General features: G+C 40.7%; 1 protein-coding gene across 2 annotated transcripts; it reads right to left on the bottom strand.

Moving 5' to 3' along the window:
- Positions 1-1,637: 1,637 nt before the first annotated feature.
- LOC123443250 (TOM1-like protein 9) lies at positions 1,638-10,097 on the bottom strand. 2 transcript variants are annotated; one of them, XM_045119569.1, is made up of 10 exons: positions 9,731-10,097; positions 7,652-7,730; positions 7,054-7,152; positions 6,840-6,953; positions 6,418-6,560; positions 4,958-5,039; positions 4,160-4,245; positions 3,438-3,671; positions 2,772-3,259; positions 1,638-2,598 (listed from the first exon to the last, which is right to left on the bottom strand). In XM_045119569.1, the coding sequence occupies exons 1-10, from the start codon at positions 9,829-9,831 to the stop codon at positions 1,883-1,885; spliced, it is 2,142 nt and encodes a 713-aa protein (XP_044975504.1). In that variant the 5' UTR covers positions 9,832-10,097; the 3' UTR covers positions 1,638-1,882. The 2 variants fall into 2 exon arrangements, with proteins under 2 accessions (XP_044975504.1, XP_044975503.1); XM_045119568.1 differs by having other exon boundaries at positions 2,772-3,265; positions 9,731-10,096.
- Between the last annotated feature and the right edge of the window lie 7,587 nt (positions 10,098-17,684).

The raw sequence follows: 17,684 nt of genomic DNA, 5'->3' as shown, positions 1-17,684 counted from the left end.
CGGTATTATTCTTATTTTTCTCTTCTTTTATCAATCTCTACCATGATTCGATTCCATCTAAAGTGCTAAAAGTCCATGGCTCATGCTCTGGTATTGAGTGAAGTTGAAAAGCTAAAGTGCGTGAAAAAGTACGAGACAAGTGCTTGGTTAGGCATCGGGATGGTCATGATTTATATTTTACGTTAGGAAGATAGAGTTATGACATTGCTTATTTACATGATTAAATGAATTGGGGATAATATTCTTTAATGTTGTTATTGTGAAAGGCAATGATCATTTGCTAGTATTCATCTTTGTTATTGTTTCAATATTTACTAAGTCGTCGTTGCTCAACATTTATATCCAAAATATTACATGATGGACATGTTAGGTAGCACTCAACATTAAAAAACAAATATTATTTACCTACTCAAGGACGAGGAGGAAATAAGCTCGGGGTGCTGATACGTGTGCAACTTATCTATAATTCTTTTTATTGTTTCATGCTATTATTTTATTAATATTTTATGCTTTATATGCTATTTTATAATATTTTTTGAAAACTAATCTATTAACTCGGTGTCCAGTATCGGTTGTTGTTTAACCAATTAACTCGGTGTCCAGTATCGATTGTTATTTTCTAAAACATGTTAGGTACCACTCAACATTAAAGATTGATGTTCTTTTCTGCTTATTTTTTGTTTTTCAAATTTTTATAAAACGGAATTTGCACGTAACGAATCTTTTTGATGATTTTTTCTAAAACAAAAAACTATTGAGGGAAACCGAACGCTGCACGAGGCAACGACAAGGGCAGGGGGCGGCCTATGCCCTTGTGGCCCCCATGTAGCACCATTGCACCGCCTCTCTGTCCTATACATTTTTAAATAATTCAAAAACCCTAAGGGAGCATCCAAAACAAATTTTACATTGATGTCTATTACATACCTTTATTTCTGTAGACGTTGTTAGACCTCTAAATACAAAGTTTTATAAGATAATAGCAGATTTTCTTTAAGTAGATGACCTAAGATTTATCAATCTATGAAAAGCGTAGAATGAAAAAGCATAGAATGAAAATGTAACGACCGGAATTTGATCATAGCTTGCACATACAGTAACAAGAATGAATACCAACAAGTCATACATCATTTTACTACAACCATAGATCCAGAGCTAAGTAAATACATACCATCGGCACAGCTCAATGCTAATACAGCGAAATAATATGATGAAAAGACCGGAAGCAGTACTTATCTCCTCCCTCGGTGCAAGGGATAGTGGCACAGATGTTAAGTACTCCTCTTGTTATGAATGATGTCTATTACTCCTTCTGTTCCTAAATACTGTATAAGTTTTTTTTAAGTTTTCACTAGTGAACTACTCCCTCCGTTCCTAAATACAACACCTTTTAGAGATTACACTACAGACTACATATGAAGCAAAATAAATGAATAAGTATGTCTATATACATCCGTATGTAGTCCGTAGTAAAATCTCTAAAGGTCATATATTTAGGAACGGAGGGAGTACATACGAAGCAAAATGAATGAATCTTTGCACTTTAAAATATGTCTATATACATCCGTAGTCTTCTAATGCAACCTTAAAAAAAGACTTATATTTAAAAACAAAGCAAGTAGTTATCAGTAAAAAAATGCCTCACAACAATCTAATCTTTATTAAATCACCATTTACTGACGTTTTCCTCTCTGGCGTGACCAGTACACACGGAATTTAATAATGGAATCAATGTGGGGAAGCAGCGTCAAAAACTGAAGCTTACACATCCAACGCAAGAGAAGGCTGCTACACAAGTGTATATGATCAAGCCACGTGGAAAATTTGTAAGAAAAAATAGACAAAATATATATTGGACCTCTTACACTTTCACTCCGTCATATCACGAAGCTCTGTTCTGCTTCGTCTTGGCGATGCTGAGAAGGTCACCGAAGAGCTTGTCCTCGGGTTTCGACGGCCTCATGGGTTGCGCCATGGAGGATGAAGAGGATGTCGCCTGATAGGTCGAGTTCATCCCCCCCATATAGGAGTTGTCTTGCATGGAGAGACCATACATACTCTGAGAGAGGCCGTTGGTACCAGGGTGCCCATACATTGTTGGCCTTCCCTGGTTGTAGTACTGTGCTGCTTGTTGCTGCACATAACCGTACTGCGTCGCCATCCGACCACCACCGTACATCTGCTGTTGTGGCATTCCTCCAAACTGCGCCCCCGGCATTTGTTGCGCATACATCATGCCTGGCTGCGCTCCGGGCATCGGCGATGGTTGCATACCAGTGAACTGCATGCCTGGCATTGGCATGGGTTGTGGTGCCAAATGTCCATACTGGTTTCCATAACCTGGCTGCATCTGCCCTCCAACAGTTTGGTTGGACTGCATTGCTTGAGGTAGCATAGCTCCTGGTTGGTTGTTATACATTGGCTGCGGTTGTAGACCTGCCATGTGGTTGTTCTGCGGTTGTAGTGGCTGCATAGCACCGAATTGGCTTGCTGGAGTTGGGAGAGGTTGCATACCACCCAATTGGCCATTTGGCATTTCATTGCTCGGCACTGCTGGAGCTTCCCAAGGCGGAGGCGGAAGGGTTCCATTTTGATCATCTACAAAATTCACACAAGACTATCACATATTCTTCAAACGGATCTGCAGGAATGTAGTGTGTTCAGATATGCAAAAGGCATGCAAGTGAAACCAATTGAACTGATAATGAAATACTTCCAACAGATATAAAAGAGACATGTGGAAAAGTAACAATCTAATTTGCATTGTGTACCATAATTTACTTGCTGTGGCGGGGGTGCTGCATGGTTGGCAACTTGACCATTCCACCCGGAATTTGTGTGATTATATTGTGACGCCTGGTCATAAGATGTTCCAGGGTTTACAGCACTTCCATTAGAATAGAGCGCCGTCTGCTGAGGAGGCTGTTGTGATTGTACAGGATGCTGGGTTCCAGTGTTGTATGGCTGTGATCCAAGAGTGGGACTTGAATCGAAACCAAAGGGGTCAAGTGATTTGGCATTGCTATTAGCAGTATTGTTTTGAGAATATATGTCGACAATTGCCAGTGCATTTTGATTTGAAGTAGAGTCAGCCAATGGATCAGTGACCGGGACAAGAGCCAGTGAATTCTCTGCAGTGGATGGGGTATCATCCCAGCTAAGAAGATCAATGCCAGAATCAGGTTTTGGTGCAGCGTTTGCTGAGCCATTCGATACCGGAGGTGCTGGAAGCGCTAGTTGCTCAAAAGGAGACGGCCCACTGGTGCTGGTACAAGGGCAGATCACACACAAACAGAGGTTAATTAGAAGAGTCGTATAGAAAGTGCAATTCAATACATATGAATATCAACAGAGACTCTTTGAAGTACGTATTGAAATCATTCCTTAACATTATGTAGAAGTAAGCATATATAAATGTGATAGAAGAAGCCTAAAACCTTTGATTTGGCTCTGTTTTAGAATCTTGGCTTGTAGGGTCATCAATATCTACTAGTGCTTGCTCTTTCTTAGAGTCTTGGTTCGCAGAATCCTCAGTATCAACTAGCGCCTGCAGAGACTTTGGTCTTTTCTCCACTCGAACAGCAATGCCTGCAGCAATTGCGTCATGTTTTGCTAGAACACGCTGCAAATCATCATTTAGTGCAAGCCCTTGTGATAGAAGTTCCTCATCCCTGTAAATAAGAAGAACATAGTCACGTAATAAGTAGATTCAACACAACAAATACGGAGCTAAATTACATTATTTAGCTAAACAAAACAGCACAAGCTACTCGTGTCAGCTTTTAATGACAAACAATGTTTTTGAAGTATCCAGATACATTAACAGTTACTCCCTCCGTCCCAAAATACTGGTCTTACATTTATCTAGATATGAATGTATCTAGTCACGCTTTAGTATTTAAATACGTCCATTTCTAGACAAACCTAAGACAAGAACTTTGGGATGGAGGGAGTATCTCATAGGCCCTTGAGTGATAATAGAAAACGAATGACAAAGTAGATCTTCTGTCGTCCTCTTATCCGACGATCCAAAAAAGTGCTTAAGGAAGGAAACCTCAGTCACACAGAGCTACCTATATCTTCAAAAATAACATCCACTAACATTGGATATACCTGCCACCGATGCAAAATTTAGATGATTCAAAGTAAGTGCACTCACGAAGCAGTATTAACTAGCTGGACCACTCTCTGCTTGTAAGTGCGGCACTGATCAACAAGCTCCACAATTACTTCCTGTCTTAGTCCCTGTGTACATAGCATTTCAAGAACATGATCAGCAAACGTCAGCAATTTCAGAAAAGGTTGTAAGTGTAGAGCTTTTTCTACTATTATGTATGACATGAATACAGCAAGAACACCATGGGTTTGAATTTCTAATTAAAAATGCATTTTATATTTATGAATATCTATACCGATCTATATGAATTCACATCTTGATGCTGAGATTTGGAAAACACGGGTGTGCCCAACACGTAAGATAAGCCAGACATACAGCTAAGGGTTAGTGGTAAGCGTACTGAAATTTACATGCTTTAATATCTTGCCATGTATACTTGATGGTAACATAGATAACAGGTATATGGTATTTCAAGCGATGTGATCAAATACACACCGAACAGGTTATAGGTCATGTCTAAGATAGTAGGCCTTGAAGCCTTGGTAGTATCTTAGACACCTCGGATTGGACATCACAAATACTGAATAATGTTGACGGAATGTAAGCAAGTTGTACAAAAACATATTTTATTTTTAAGTACAAATGTACAATCAATTTCATGTGATTACAACAAGATTATATCTGAAACTAAAACTGGTCAGGACATATTTCCCAAAGAGAAGATTTATAAATCATAAAATGACAAATCAGGATACAACGTTCAACTGTTGGCTGCAACTTCATAAAAGATAAGAGGTCCATTTTGTGCAGATTGAAATAAACTCTGATGGAATTTGGTACCTCTCTGTTTCCAGGGTCTAAAGCATTCAACATCTCAGCTAGTACATCCATGATACCGCGAGCATTTTGAATCTCTGACATGCTGAAAATATATGCAGTATTCAGTTCAATCCATCCTTGAAACTAACATAAGGTTGCAATACAAAATGGGGTAAGACTGCACATAAGCTAAATTTAACATATGTGTTGTGTTCAAAGATGCCCACTGGAGACACAACAAAAGAAAAGACCTGGTGTCTTGTTACATTAAAGAGGCTAACCAGATTATCTGGACATAAAACAGAATAGCACTCTTCATTCTTGAATTTACCATTTCTCAGAGGACTACATGAACACTCATGTCATGCCAGTGCTTGAAACAAGTTGATAATAAGTTATAAAAAAATTAGACTGCTATACGGAAAAGATTCGAAAATCGTTGCACACTGTGATTCTATTGTTCCATGTCATTTTACCTCATATTACGTAGAATCTCTAGACTGATACAAAGGGAGTAACAGAAACTAACTTTATACAACATCCCATGCTCAAGTTTACATTTGAAATCACAAACCAGAGAGGGAACCACATTACAATGGTGAGACGCAATAACAAAATATACAAAAGTTATAGGGAAGTGACAAGACTAAAAATAAAGGCAAAACCCTGATTCTACACTTGGTTGGCATTCAAAGAGTGCATCGTAAGACAGTCCACTGAAGGATCCACACAATTTTGGTCATTCGCTGGAGCACATTGGACCAATTAAAATAGTATACTATTCTGAAATTTATGATACATAGATAAACGGTAAGAAGAGCCCTAATTGCCCTTGGAAGTCAACTCCCACCACGAAATTGACTCATTGCTCAACCTTGTATCTTCTTTCTATCCAAAGGACAAACAGGACTTCTCATAGTCACACCTCTTCTCTTTTCTGAAGTCTAGGGCTTCTTTGATTAAAAGGACTTGTAAAGGAATTTTGTGGGATTCTAATCCTTAGGAATTTTTCCTACATGGGTTGCTTGCTTTGTAGGATTACAGTACATAGGAAATTTTCCTTAGGATTAATTTGTACTACTAACTTTCATAGGGAAAAAAATCATCCACTCCAACCTCATGTGAAGAATCCTATGTTTTTCATTGGCACAATCAAACGCTCACACTAATTCTGTAGTATTGAAGATGGCATGCACTCCTTTTCTGTGTTTTTCCTATTACTGTATTTTAGAAATCCTGCAGATCAAAGAGGCCCTAAGTGATATTTCTAATGAGTTCTAGCAAATAACCATGATTTCCAGTCTTCATCAGTAAATTATCGAGTTTGCAGTCTGTTTCAGTAATTGTCAACCTAGTAGGTCCAGAAGCAAATTCTGCCGATTGAAAAGTACAACCTCAGAGCAGAAAGTAAAAACAAAAGGAAGGAAAGCACACCTCAAACCTCACAGCAGAAAACAGAAACAAAAAGAAAGAAATCACACCTCAGAGCAGGGAAGTCATTTCCAGTAGAAGATTCCGCTTCATCCCGTTGATCAGGACTACGCATACTTTTCACTGCTTCAGACTGCCCATTAAACAGCGGTGCAGGTCTCTCAGACCTCTTGGGGAATTGAGCTCCAGCACGCTGTAAGGGGGAACAACAGCATAATTATTATTTGAAACGGAAAGGTACTTTTTAGAATTAAATAGCATTCCATGTATTCATCCTGAAAACCAATAAGGTTGAGACAACATCATATTAGTAGTAACATTTTAAAATAGGACAACTGGCTAAGTGATACTCCCTCCGTCCCATAATATAAGACGTTTTTGCAAGCTAAGATAGCTTCCAAAAACGTCTTATATTACGGGACGAAGGGAGTATGTTAGAGCCTAATAAATCAAATTGGGCTTGAAAGTATACCACTAACTCATGGTATGCTGCATAGAATTGTGGATATCTTGAACGTGGTCCCCCCAAAGCTTCTTGCCATGTATCTATTAGAACCAGAATCTTGTCTTTGACGCGTTGATCAGACTGCAAGATGAAATGAATAGACCATCATACTTCAGCACTCAGCATTCAGCAGACTAAAAGAAAGCCATTGTAGTTCTCAGAATTATGACAAATGTTAAACCTTTTTCTTCACTAGCTTGACCATCTCATGCAGCAGGTCCCTCTCTGCAACATGCATGTGAAATATATCCCCACAGTTCTTGATTGCAGTTTCCAACAGCTGGAGTAGAAGAATATCAGTTCATCATCAAGACAGTAACTGAATCCTGCTTACACCCACAAACCATAATGAATCGTAAACTAATGAAACATAAAAGCTAAAAGAATAAATTGATTAAAAATCAGCTATGTCCTCATCGATTATACTCTTTTTTACTGAGCCAGATAAGAACAAATAGTATATAAGTTAACTACATAAGATCATCTGATTTAAAGACTGGAATAACCGTTGCACCTATTTTCAGTAACATCATGATGTTCACTGCTGTTACAAGCAGCATGGGTATAATGAAATGAACATCTACTCATGAAGCATAGGAGAAAGATGCACACAAACACGAACTTCAGAAATGCAGACAAAAAATGTAAATGAAGCTAAGCACCAGATAGTTACGCTCAATTCTATTGAAAAAAGGCACACAGCATGATTTTCTCTCAATGACTATAAAACTATAAATGACACCACATTAAAGAGCAGTCCAAACTGCAAATAAACTTACAGTTAGTGCAAGAAGCTGAACTTTTGGATTTTTGTGTGCAATCCTTTTTCTGAGAGCCTTCACGACATCTTTGGATTGCCTGTTACCACGTCAAACAGTTGACTAACAACTATCAGTATTTGACAACAAGTAAATCATGTAGCGAAGGAAATTAACAGTAACTATATTTTAAGATGCTTCTTCTGAGTCAGCTCAGCTATTTCATATCAAATCACAATAGTTGGAAAAAGAATCGAGGAAAGCAAACTATATTGATATGTTTAAAAATTGCAATAGAAACTAATTGTTGCTCAAAACCAACACATAATAAACAGCCTCCGACTGGCCTCCGATGCTAATCTTAGCAGTAACAAGTAGTCAACTGTAGTAAAAAAATAAGTGGTCAACAGAATTGTGCTAAGCTAAGTAGGCATACACCACGTATGCAGATAAAACAATGCATCAAAGTATTCGACTAATAAATAATCTTGGGAAGTTCGGGGAAAGTACAAGTACAGCTAATAATTAAAGGTAAGATTAGATAATTACGAGGCAACAGCAACAATGACTTTTCATTTAGTATCTTTAGAAGATATAGTCAGTTACTTCAGAATTAACTTAGGTGCTCACCTTGATGGACTCTTCTTCGGCAGAACTTACAGTAAACAGTTACTACTGGAAAACGATGGACAGCCAGTGACCTAGCCCGACATGGTGTAAGAGCACCCTGGCCATTCCCACTTAATAAAAACTACTGTACTAGGTGAAGGATTGTTGGGCAGCTCCACTGGTGTCAGTGTGCACTTTGGTGAAAAAGCAATTCAGCATTCAAGCAGCATTTTAATATACATCTTTCAGACCTTATTTAGCATCATGTATAATTCTCTTGTTTATGATCTAATCCAATTATTATTAGTTCAAAGTTGTTGCCACATAGCATAAAAACTGTTGGCAACTAGGCGATGTTGGCATGACTTAGTTGCTTTCTTTTGTCCTGGATATTTGCAAGCTGTGGTGCTCTTTTTAGCTGAACTTCGTAAAGATGAACTACATGTGGGTGCAGAGACCAGAAGCAATAAAATCTTACTTCTAAAAGAAGCATAGAAACTGCAACCGGAAGATTAAAAAGTTGTAAAGTTGTCTTCAGGATTGTAAGGAACTTCACAACATAGTCCTTCTCATCTTTCATGTGCCTTGTGAGGGTCTAAATAACCTGCATTGTTCATGCAGCTCTAAGCAAGTGCCTCCAGGAGCAGCCATTTTGTTTCCATTTCTTTACTTTCTATGTTTTGCCTTAAGGTCCAAGAACGAGGCATAACTTATGTAACTCTCAGGTTATTGAATGAGTGGATTGATCGAAGCTTGTAAAAACCTGACTCTAGAGATATATTTTCTCCTTGAGAAAATCAGGCATCCAGTCCATACTAGAGGGGAAAATATTCAAACACGGTATGGGTCATGTGCAAGCTATCACTACAGAAATTTACACGGGGTGAAATAGCCATTTGGTTCATTTATCTATCCAGCAAAACGAACGATACTGATCAATGCCACAGGGGTAGACTACTAGCACGCTCTTGATAATTGGGTCAACTGCAGAATGTCCTTGAGCTTAGCATAACCAACAAACAGAATTTATATGCACTAGCGAATCTCCATTCAACAATGAATGAGAATTTTTAAAAACACCAGTATACGATCGAACATCGTATCCCCAGAAACCAGAACGCAAATGGATGGAACCAGATCCACGGCTCGCAAAATCGCAATTCCAAGAATTGTATCTCCGTATTTGACTTGGGCACTCCAGGAAGATCCAAATTCGAGCCGTTTGTCTCGTTCCGGTCAAAACTAACCGCTCATAAGAATTTGTCGGGATTAGAAGCATTTCCAGCAATCACGCCGCCCCACAACATAAAATCACGCTCCATCCTACCCCAGATCGTGCCAACTCCATCCACGACATAGCTCCCCCGCGTAAGACGCCACGGGCGGACAGGCCAGCCAACCACCCGACGTACGTAGCACGCATGGCAACGCACTCCTACTATCTCGGGCGACACGGCAGGGATCGGCTGGGCGAGGGGGAGGGGACCGTACCCGGGGTCGCGGTTGCAGATGTCGCAGATCTCCATGTTCTTGGCCCAGTCGGGGCCGATGAGCATGTCGCTGGTGGCCCGGTCCACCATGGCGCCGGCCATGGCGCGTCGCCGCCGGTGACAGGGGAGCCCGCCCGACCGGCCCTGGCCCCGGAGGCTGCGCCGCTCGGCCGGATGCGGATCGGAGGCGGGCTATTGGCTGCGAGCACGAGGCCACCAGATTGGCCGCGTTCCTTTCTCGGTGGGCGGGCAGGGCTTGGCTAGGCCTGGCTCCTCTTTTTTTCCCTCTTCTTTTTTGTTCCGGTTGTTTATAGGTCGTGCGAAAATTAGCTGTACAGTGTGCACTGTGTGGGTGTTCGATGCTTCGGCGGCGGCGACGACGACGACGGTGATGATGATGTGATAATAGATGGGGGGCAGTTAGGTGACGGGATCTGGCGGTGGCAGCGTGTGTTTTTGCGTGATCTGAGCTGTCCGACACTCGCTTTGGAGCGCGTGATTTTTTGTTTCGCCTAATTAATTCGTTTCTTCACGTAGGCTTCGGTTTTGAACGGGACAGTGGATGAACCCGTGCAAAGAAAATCATAAGAATTTAAATGATTTTCTTTTTGAGAAAGACTCCCGGTCTGAATTTATTTTTTATTTTTTGTTTTTACAAGGAAGACATGAAATCACGCCACTGGTCAGCAATGTTCCTTTAGGTTTGCCTGCCATAGGTCAAGATGTGTAAAATCAAACCTAAACTGAAAACCGAATGAAAAAAATCCAAAACGAAATCGAAATTTTGATTTTTCATGTTCTCATATGGTGTCAGTTTGCAAAACAGCAAGCCATGTTCATTTTGGGTCTTTTCAGTTTAAAACCAAATTATTTCACTTAAAAAAAAACAAAACAAAGACCTTGCACACCATATTTCCACCTCCCCCAGCCCAGCCCACATAAAATATTTTGGAATATTTTGGGCCTTCCCCTTCATTCCGTTCAATCCTAGTGAGGGGAACCCCTTAAACACACACACCTCAAGCACACACAGTCACGCAGAGGAGAGGATCAGAGGAGAGAACAGAGCATGGGACGACGCCCTAGCTAGGTTAAATTCCAGCGCATCCATCAAGACTTGTTCCTCCCCGTCGCAGGTGAAGCTTCGTCCTACCGACACTGGGGAAGCAACAACAAAGGCCCGTGGACTCACTTCGAGCGACAGCCATCGTCGGAGCCTGAGAAAGACACGAGTTGCTGCCACCACCGGATGGTAAGCCACTTCGTTCGATCTAGAGAGCTTTCGGTTCTGTATTGTGCATTGCTAAGCATTGTCATAGGCTCGTACTTGTTCAGTAACAATTAATTACAGTATTTGATCTGAATAGTTATGATGACTTGCAGTAGCATCTCCCCAATCTCATGCTATAGAATAGATGTTCGATAACAAAAAAAAGGTGAATACGCTTAGATAGCGTATCTTTTCATTGATAGAAGGGGAGAAAGTTACAGGGTGATGCCATGGACGTGTGCGCTAGAAGGCGTGTTCATGGCGATCGAGTGAGGAGGGGTGAAGAAGTGGGGTTGCTCAGCCCCTAATATGGTTTCAGGTTACATGCGTAAGGCTAGCTAGTCTCGTGGCTCCGACAAATGCCAGGGAGCGGGCTTCGTCCTTGATTGAAGCGATTACTGTGGAGATAGCTATTATTTTCAAACCATGCCACCATTGTTGAGGATCTGAACATCTATGATGACTTGAGATGGTAATTAATCTGGTAGTTGCAAACACACACATAGATATTTCCTATTTGGTTTACTACTTCCTCTGTTCCTAAATATAATACCTTTCAAAAATTTCAATATGGACAATATACGAATGTATATAGACGTAATTTAAAGCGTACATTCATTCACTTTACTCTGTATATAGTCCATATTAAAATCTTTAAAAGGTCTTAAATTTAGAAACGGAGGGAGTCCTAACTTTTGTTTTTTCGAGTGTTTGTTTTGTTGTTGGTCATTGATACTGATGAAAACTATGTGGCTTATCTTTTCAGGTGTCCGAGAATGTCATCCTTGGTGGTGGTTCTGTTACCAGTCAAGGTTCCGTACAACTCTCTCAACAAATTATGATGTTATCCCTGACAGTGTTGTCAAGAAAAGGAACGAGAGGTCAAAGGCATGGACACATGTGGCGCGTTTGATTTGACCGTACGCTAATCATACACACAATGCGTACGACCAAGATCAAGGACTTACAGAAAGATATCACAACACAACTCTAGACACAAATAAAAGCATACAAGCTTCAAGTTACAAGCCAGGGGCCTCGAGGGCTCGAATACAAAAGCTCGAGAAATGCCCGATTCAGTGGAAGCAACAATATTTGAGTACTGTAAGTGCATCTAGTGCCCCTTAGTGATTTTGGTGGTTTGAAGACTTATAGGTTAAGTATCTAATGTGTTTGTGAGTGTAAACAGGATCTATAAGTCATTGAGGAGTTTGAGATATTTGAAGAATATCGACCCCTAAAAATGTATGTCTTTAGTTGAAGAAATTGGTCTGAAGCTGAAGAAATGAATCGCGAGGAATCTGCGATGAAATTGATATTCCTCATGAAGATACTGATATTGAGAAGTCCGATGTGTCCTGAAGAAAATCACTCTGAAGAATTTGAAGCATGAAGATTAACACTTTCTGTTTTATTTTCTTCGCATTTGAGTAATAGGAACACCGTACTGTTAAAGGGGGTCGAAGTTACACTATGGAATGAATTTCCTCATGATGCTCAACCCAAGCCTAAATCCTACCAAAATCCTCAAGTGAGGAATACGAGTGACATGAGGACTCTCACAGTTGAGGGTCCCGACCGTTTCGATAGCCACGCCAAGTCATTGGTCTTATCCACTCCAACGGTCATATTATTAAGGGCATTAGTGTCAAATCATGTTAGGATGCTCCCAGGCTATAAATAGCCACCCCCCACAACCATTAGATGGTTGGCTGCTCCGTTAGAAACTGACATTTGTCATAAGAGCAACCCAATTCCTCAGAGCCTTCGAGAGTAATTCATCAGTGAGGAAATACACCATACACCGAAACCACAAACCAAACCTAGTGATTGAGCATCACTGAAGAAGTTGTTCCTGTGTGGGACTGAAGCCTTTTACCTTTGAGGATTGTGCATCCTCCAAACGGTTAGGCATCAAGGTCTAGAGCTTTCCAGCAGTCAATTGTGGATCGCCGGGTGACCAAGTTTGTGAGGGTTTGGAAGTCTGCCCTGAAGACTTACCATGAGTGTTGGGCGAGGACTGTGTGTCCTTAGCTCAAGGAGAATACGGTAGGGACTGTGTGTCCCGGGACTGTGTGTCCTTTGGTTTCAATACCAAGCCGCTCCAAACCAGATGTACGACTGTCACAGCAGTTGGAACTAGGTCATCAACGATTGTCTTCATTGAGAAACGGGTTCTAATTCCTCAACTCCTTACTTTTCTCGTATTATGTGTTGATGACTTTCACTGCAACTGTTTGAAGAATTTGCTGAAGACTTTCTCTGAATTTCCTCAACCCCAAATTCTTCACGTCAGTTAATCCACATCTGTATTCTGCGTGCCTGCTCACTGTGCAATCTGTTTTCACATTCTTCACTCTGAAAAACTGTTGTTGTGAAACTTTGCACTTCTGATCCTTTACTGTTTCCGCTGTAAGTTAGTCATCAGTGAGGAATTTCCTCAAAAGGAATTTCCTCAGTGATGAAATTCTAAAAATCTCCTATTCACCCCCTCTAGTCGATATAACGCACTTTCAATTGGTATCAGAGCAAGGTACTCCCTTGTTCTGTGTGATTTTGGTTTAACCACCTGGAGTTTTAGTTATGTCGACTGCAGGCATGTTTAAGGTGACTGCAGCATGTCCTACCTACGAAGGAAAGAACTTTCCCTTCTGGAAGAACAAAATGCAAATGCATCTACAAGCAATTGATAATGATCTCTGGTATATTGTGGAACATGGCGTCCCCATCATCTCTGCCAGTGTCTCTGCTGCTGATGTGAAGAAATTCAAGCAACTCGATTCTCAAGCGAAGAACATCATCTGTGGCCATCTGAGCCCCGGCCAGTTTGGAAGAGTAAGTGCTTTGGGCTCTGCAACACTGATCTGGGAGAGATTGTGCAAGGTAAATGAAGGAGTATCAACCCAGCGTGACTCTCGTGTTGATATTCTTCGCAATCTCTTCAATCGCTTCAAGAGACATGACAATGAAAGCTGCCAAGACACCTTTGATCGCCTCACTGACATATCAAATGAACTGCAAGCACTGGGAGCTTGATACATCACTGATCACGAAGTTGTGAAGAAACTGCTGAGATCTTTGGATTCTTCATTTGATACTTTAGTTCTGATGATTCAAGAAAGACCAGATTAGAAGATGCTTGATCCAGCTGATATACTAGAAAGGCTAAATACTCATGAATTCCAACTAGAAGAAAAGAGAGATCTATATGGACCAAACTATTCCAGACCACGTGCACTGAAGGCTAGAGCAGTTCCCTCATCTGAAGACGAAGACACAGATGACAACATTTGTGACCCTGAAGAATTTGGACAGGACTTTGCAATGCTCGTGAGTAAATTCCAGAGATTTACACGACGTGGCCAGTTCGGTAAATCTTCAAAAAGAGACATGAGGAAATTAGAATCTTCATCTGAGGACTACAAGAAACGAACCTGTCACAAGTGCAAGAAATCAGGTCATTACATTGCTGATTGTCCCCGTTGGGAAAGGAATCAAAGAAGAAGAAATACAAGGATGACAGTTCTGATGACTCAAAGAAGAAGAAGAAATCTTCAAAATCCTCATCTTCAAAGCCCTCATCGCACAAGAAGACTAGTTTCAGAAAGGCTCGGGCACTTATTGGCAAGGAAATGGACTCCGAGGCAGAATCAGAGGAATGTAATGAAGAAGAGGGTTCTGATGAAGACTCAGAATCCGGACAGGCTAGTCTTGCACTGGCAACCACTTTCGTCAGCAAGTCAATCTTCAACCTTGAAGAAAATGATAGCACCATTCGCACTGATGACTATGCTGATGACTTCGCTCCAACCTTTTGCTTCATGGCAAAAGGTTCAAAGGTACCAAATAATGCCTCCTCCTCTGATTCAAGTGACTGTGAACCTGATAATTATAAGAAACCCAGTTACAGTAAACTTGCTATCAATGCCACTAAACAACAAACTGCTCTGGAAAAGCTTCAGAAACTGCTAGATAAAAGTGATGATCTGTTGAGTGATGAAATGAATCTTACCCAAATCCTCACTGAAGATGTGAAAAGTCTTCAGTCTAGATTTGATAATCTTCAGGATCGTTATGATACACTCCTCACTGATCATGAGAAGCTTTCCTATGAATTTCTTCAAAGGAAGCTTGATCTTGAGAAGCTGAGGATGTCTCATGATGATCTTCGTATGGAAAATGATTCATTACTAGCTCAACAGATCAGCGCTGGTCAAGTTGAATTCATTCCTCCATGTCTTAAATGCATTGAATGTGAAACTGCTAATTCCTCACCAGAATCATCAAATGCTACTATTGCTACAAATTCTTCAACTGCACCTGTTGTGTCTATTTCCTCACTCGAGGAAAACACAAATGTTACTGATGAAAATGCAGGGTTGAAGGAATTGTACGTGACAGGCATATACAAAAGCCTCAAAGGACATCAAACCCTTTGTGATGTGCTCAAAAAGCAGATCTTGAACAGGAACCCGAGGAAAGAACGAATTGCCTTTGAGAGGAAATTAAATGCTGATGGATCTTATTGGAAACCTGAGCAGTATCCCAAAACCTCATGGGTTGCTGCTACTGGGCCTCCTTTTGATCCATCTAATCTAACTGGCTTTTCATGTGAATTATCCTATTCCTCAGATGAGTCATTTGACTCCAACTATAAACTGTTCAAAAATCAATCTGGTGAAGTATTTGCTCGATATGTTGGAACTAACTGCAGGAATGGCCCTCCCCTGAGGAAAATCTGGGTTCCCAAAAGTTGTCTTGAAAATCTTCAGGTGAATGTCCTCATGACACCACCACTGAAGAATCTGAACCCCAGATCAAATTCCTCAGGAAGACCAAAGTCTTCAAGAGGATCAAAATCCTCAACTGGTCAAAACTATGCTCGTACCCGTGCTAATGCGTCTAACATGCAGGGAAACTACAAGGAATATGAATATGAGCGTTACTCCTCAAATCATTATGTTCATAAATCCTCTAACCAGTTCTCTACATATCCATATGAGTACTTTAATCCCCCTACTGTTAAGAGAAGTGCATTGGCCTCAATGCCACCTTTCTCATATGGTGCTCGCAGGATGATGAATGCTTTGCCACCCCTTCAGATGTGGGTGGTGAAGAAATCGAACTAATCACTTCTGCAGGTCAGGTCTCCAGATGAAAATCATCATCTGAAGAATTTGCTGGAGACCTGAAGAAATGCTTGATAGGACGCAAGCTAATGATTGATGAAATAGAAATATTTCACACGTCCTTACATTTCTGCTATGATGAAATTACTGATCTGATGAAACTAGTATCATATTCTTCAAATCTGAAGCATATGAGATGGTAAGCTGTACTAATTCATCTGCAGGATGACAAACCCAAGAATACTGAGTGGGTTCTTGATAGTGGCTGCACACATCACATGACTGGTGATAAAAGCTTACTGATGAATATGCCACTAACTCCATCACCTCTGAAGCAAATCACATATGCTGACAAAGGTAGAAGCAAGGTATTAGGACTTGGCAAAGTGGCTATTTCCAAGGATAGGCATATGGACAAAGTGATGCTTGTTGAATCCTTGGTTTTAACCTCATGTCAGTCTCGATGCTTTGTGATCTTGATATGATTGCTATCTTTGGTAGATATAGATGTGTAGTCATTATGGAATCTGACAGATCCAAAGTCTTCGAAGGTGTAAGAAGAGGGGATTTGTACATTGTTGATTTCTCTACAGGTCCTCAACCAGCCACTTGCTTACTAGAAAAAACCTCAGAAGGTTGGTTGTGGCACCGAAGACTAGGTCATGCAGGTATGATGAATTTGCACACGCTCGCGAAGAAGAAGCATGTCATCGGCATCGAATCAGTCCAATTCCTCAAGGATCATCTATGCGGTGCTTGTGAATCTGGGAAAATGACCAGATCCAAGCATCCCTCGAAGACTATCATGACCACTACACGTCCATTCGAATTGCTTCATATGGCTCTATTTGGACCTACTCACTATGCCACACTAACCAATGCAACATCTTTATATGGCTTCGTCATAGTTGATGATTATTCCAGATATACTTGGGTGCATATCATAGTGTATAAAACTGAAGTGCAGGAAATCTTCAAACGATTTTCTTCAAGGCCTCGACGAACTTTGGCATCAAGATCAAACATATCAGGAGTGATAATGGAACCGAGTTCAAAAACATTGGTCTTGATGATTATCTTGATGAACTTGGTATTACTCACGAATTATCTGCTCCTTATACTCCTCAGCAGAATGGTGTCGTCGAAAGGAAGAACAGGACTCTGGTTGAAATGGAAAGAACTATGCTTGAAGAATATCAGACTCCTCGTCGCTTTTGGCCTGAAGCAATCAACACTGCATGTCATATCATCAACAGGGTATATCTTCACAAATTCCTCAAGAAAACCTCATATGAACTCCTCACTGACAAGAAACCCAATATAAGTTATTTCAAAGTCTTCGGTGCAAAATGTTGGATTAGAGATCCTCACCATAGCTCAAAATTTGCACCTAAGGCACATGAAGGTTTTATGCTCGGTTATGGAAAGGACTCGCACACTTACAGAGTCTTCAACAACTATCACAACAAAGTTGTTGAGACTGTAGATGTGTGGTTCAATGAAACTAATGGCTCGCAAAGAGAACAATTGCCTTCTGATCCAGATAAGCTGTCTCC

The sequence above is a fragment of the Hordeum vulgare genome, chromosome 3H (assembly GCF_904849725.1).
Source record: "Hordeum vulgare subsp. vulgare chromosome 3H, MorexV3_pseudomolecules_assembly, whole genome shotgun sequence".
NCBI lineage: Eukaryota > Viridiplantae > Streptophyta > Magnoliopsida > Poales > Poaceae > Hordeum > Hordeum vulgare.
This window is presented reverse-complemented; position numbering and strand designations above follow the sequence as displayed.

Excerpts from the sequence above, each read along its gene's own strand:
- LOC123443250 (XM_045119568.1), bottom strand. The coding sequence starts at position 9,831 with ATGGCCGGCGCCATGGTGGACCGGGCCACCAGCGACATGCTCATCGGC. Across the intron at positions 6,561-6,839 it reads CAGCATACCATGAGTTAGTG|CGTGCTGGAGCTCAATTCCC; the intron begins GTATACTTTCAA and ends TCCCCCTTACAG. Across the intron at positions 3,266-3,437 it reads AAAACAGAGCCAAATCAAAG|CACCAGTGGGCCGTCTCCTT; the intron begins GTTTTAGGCTTC and ends CCCTTGTACCAG.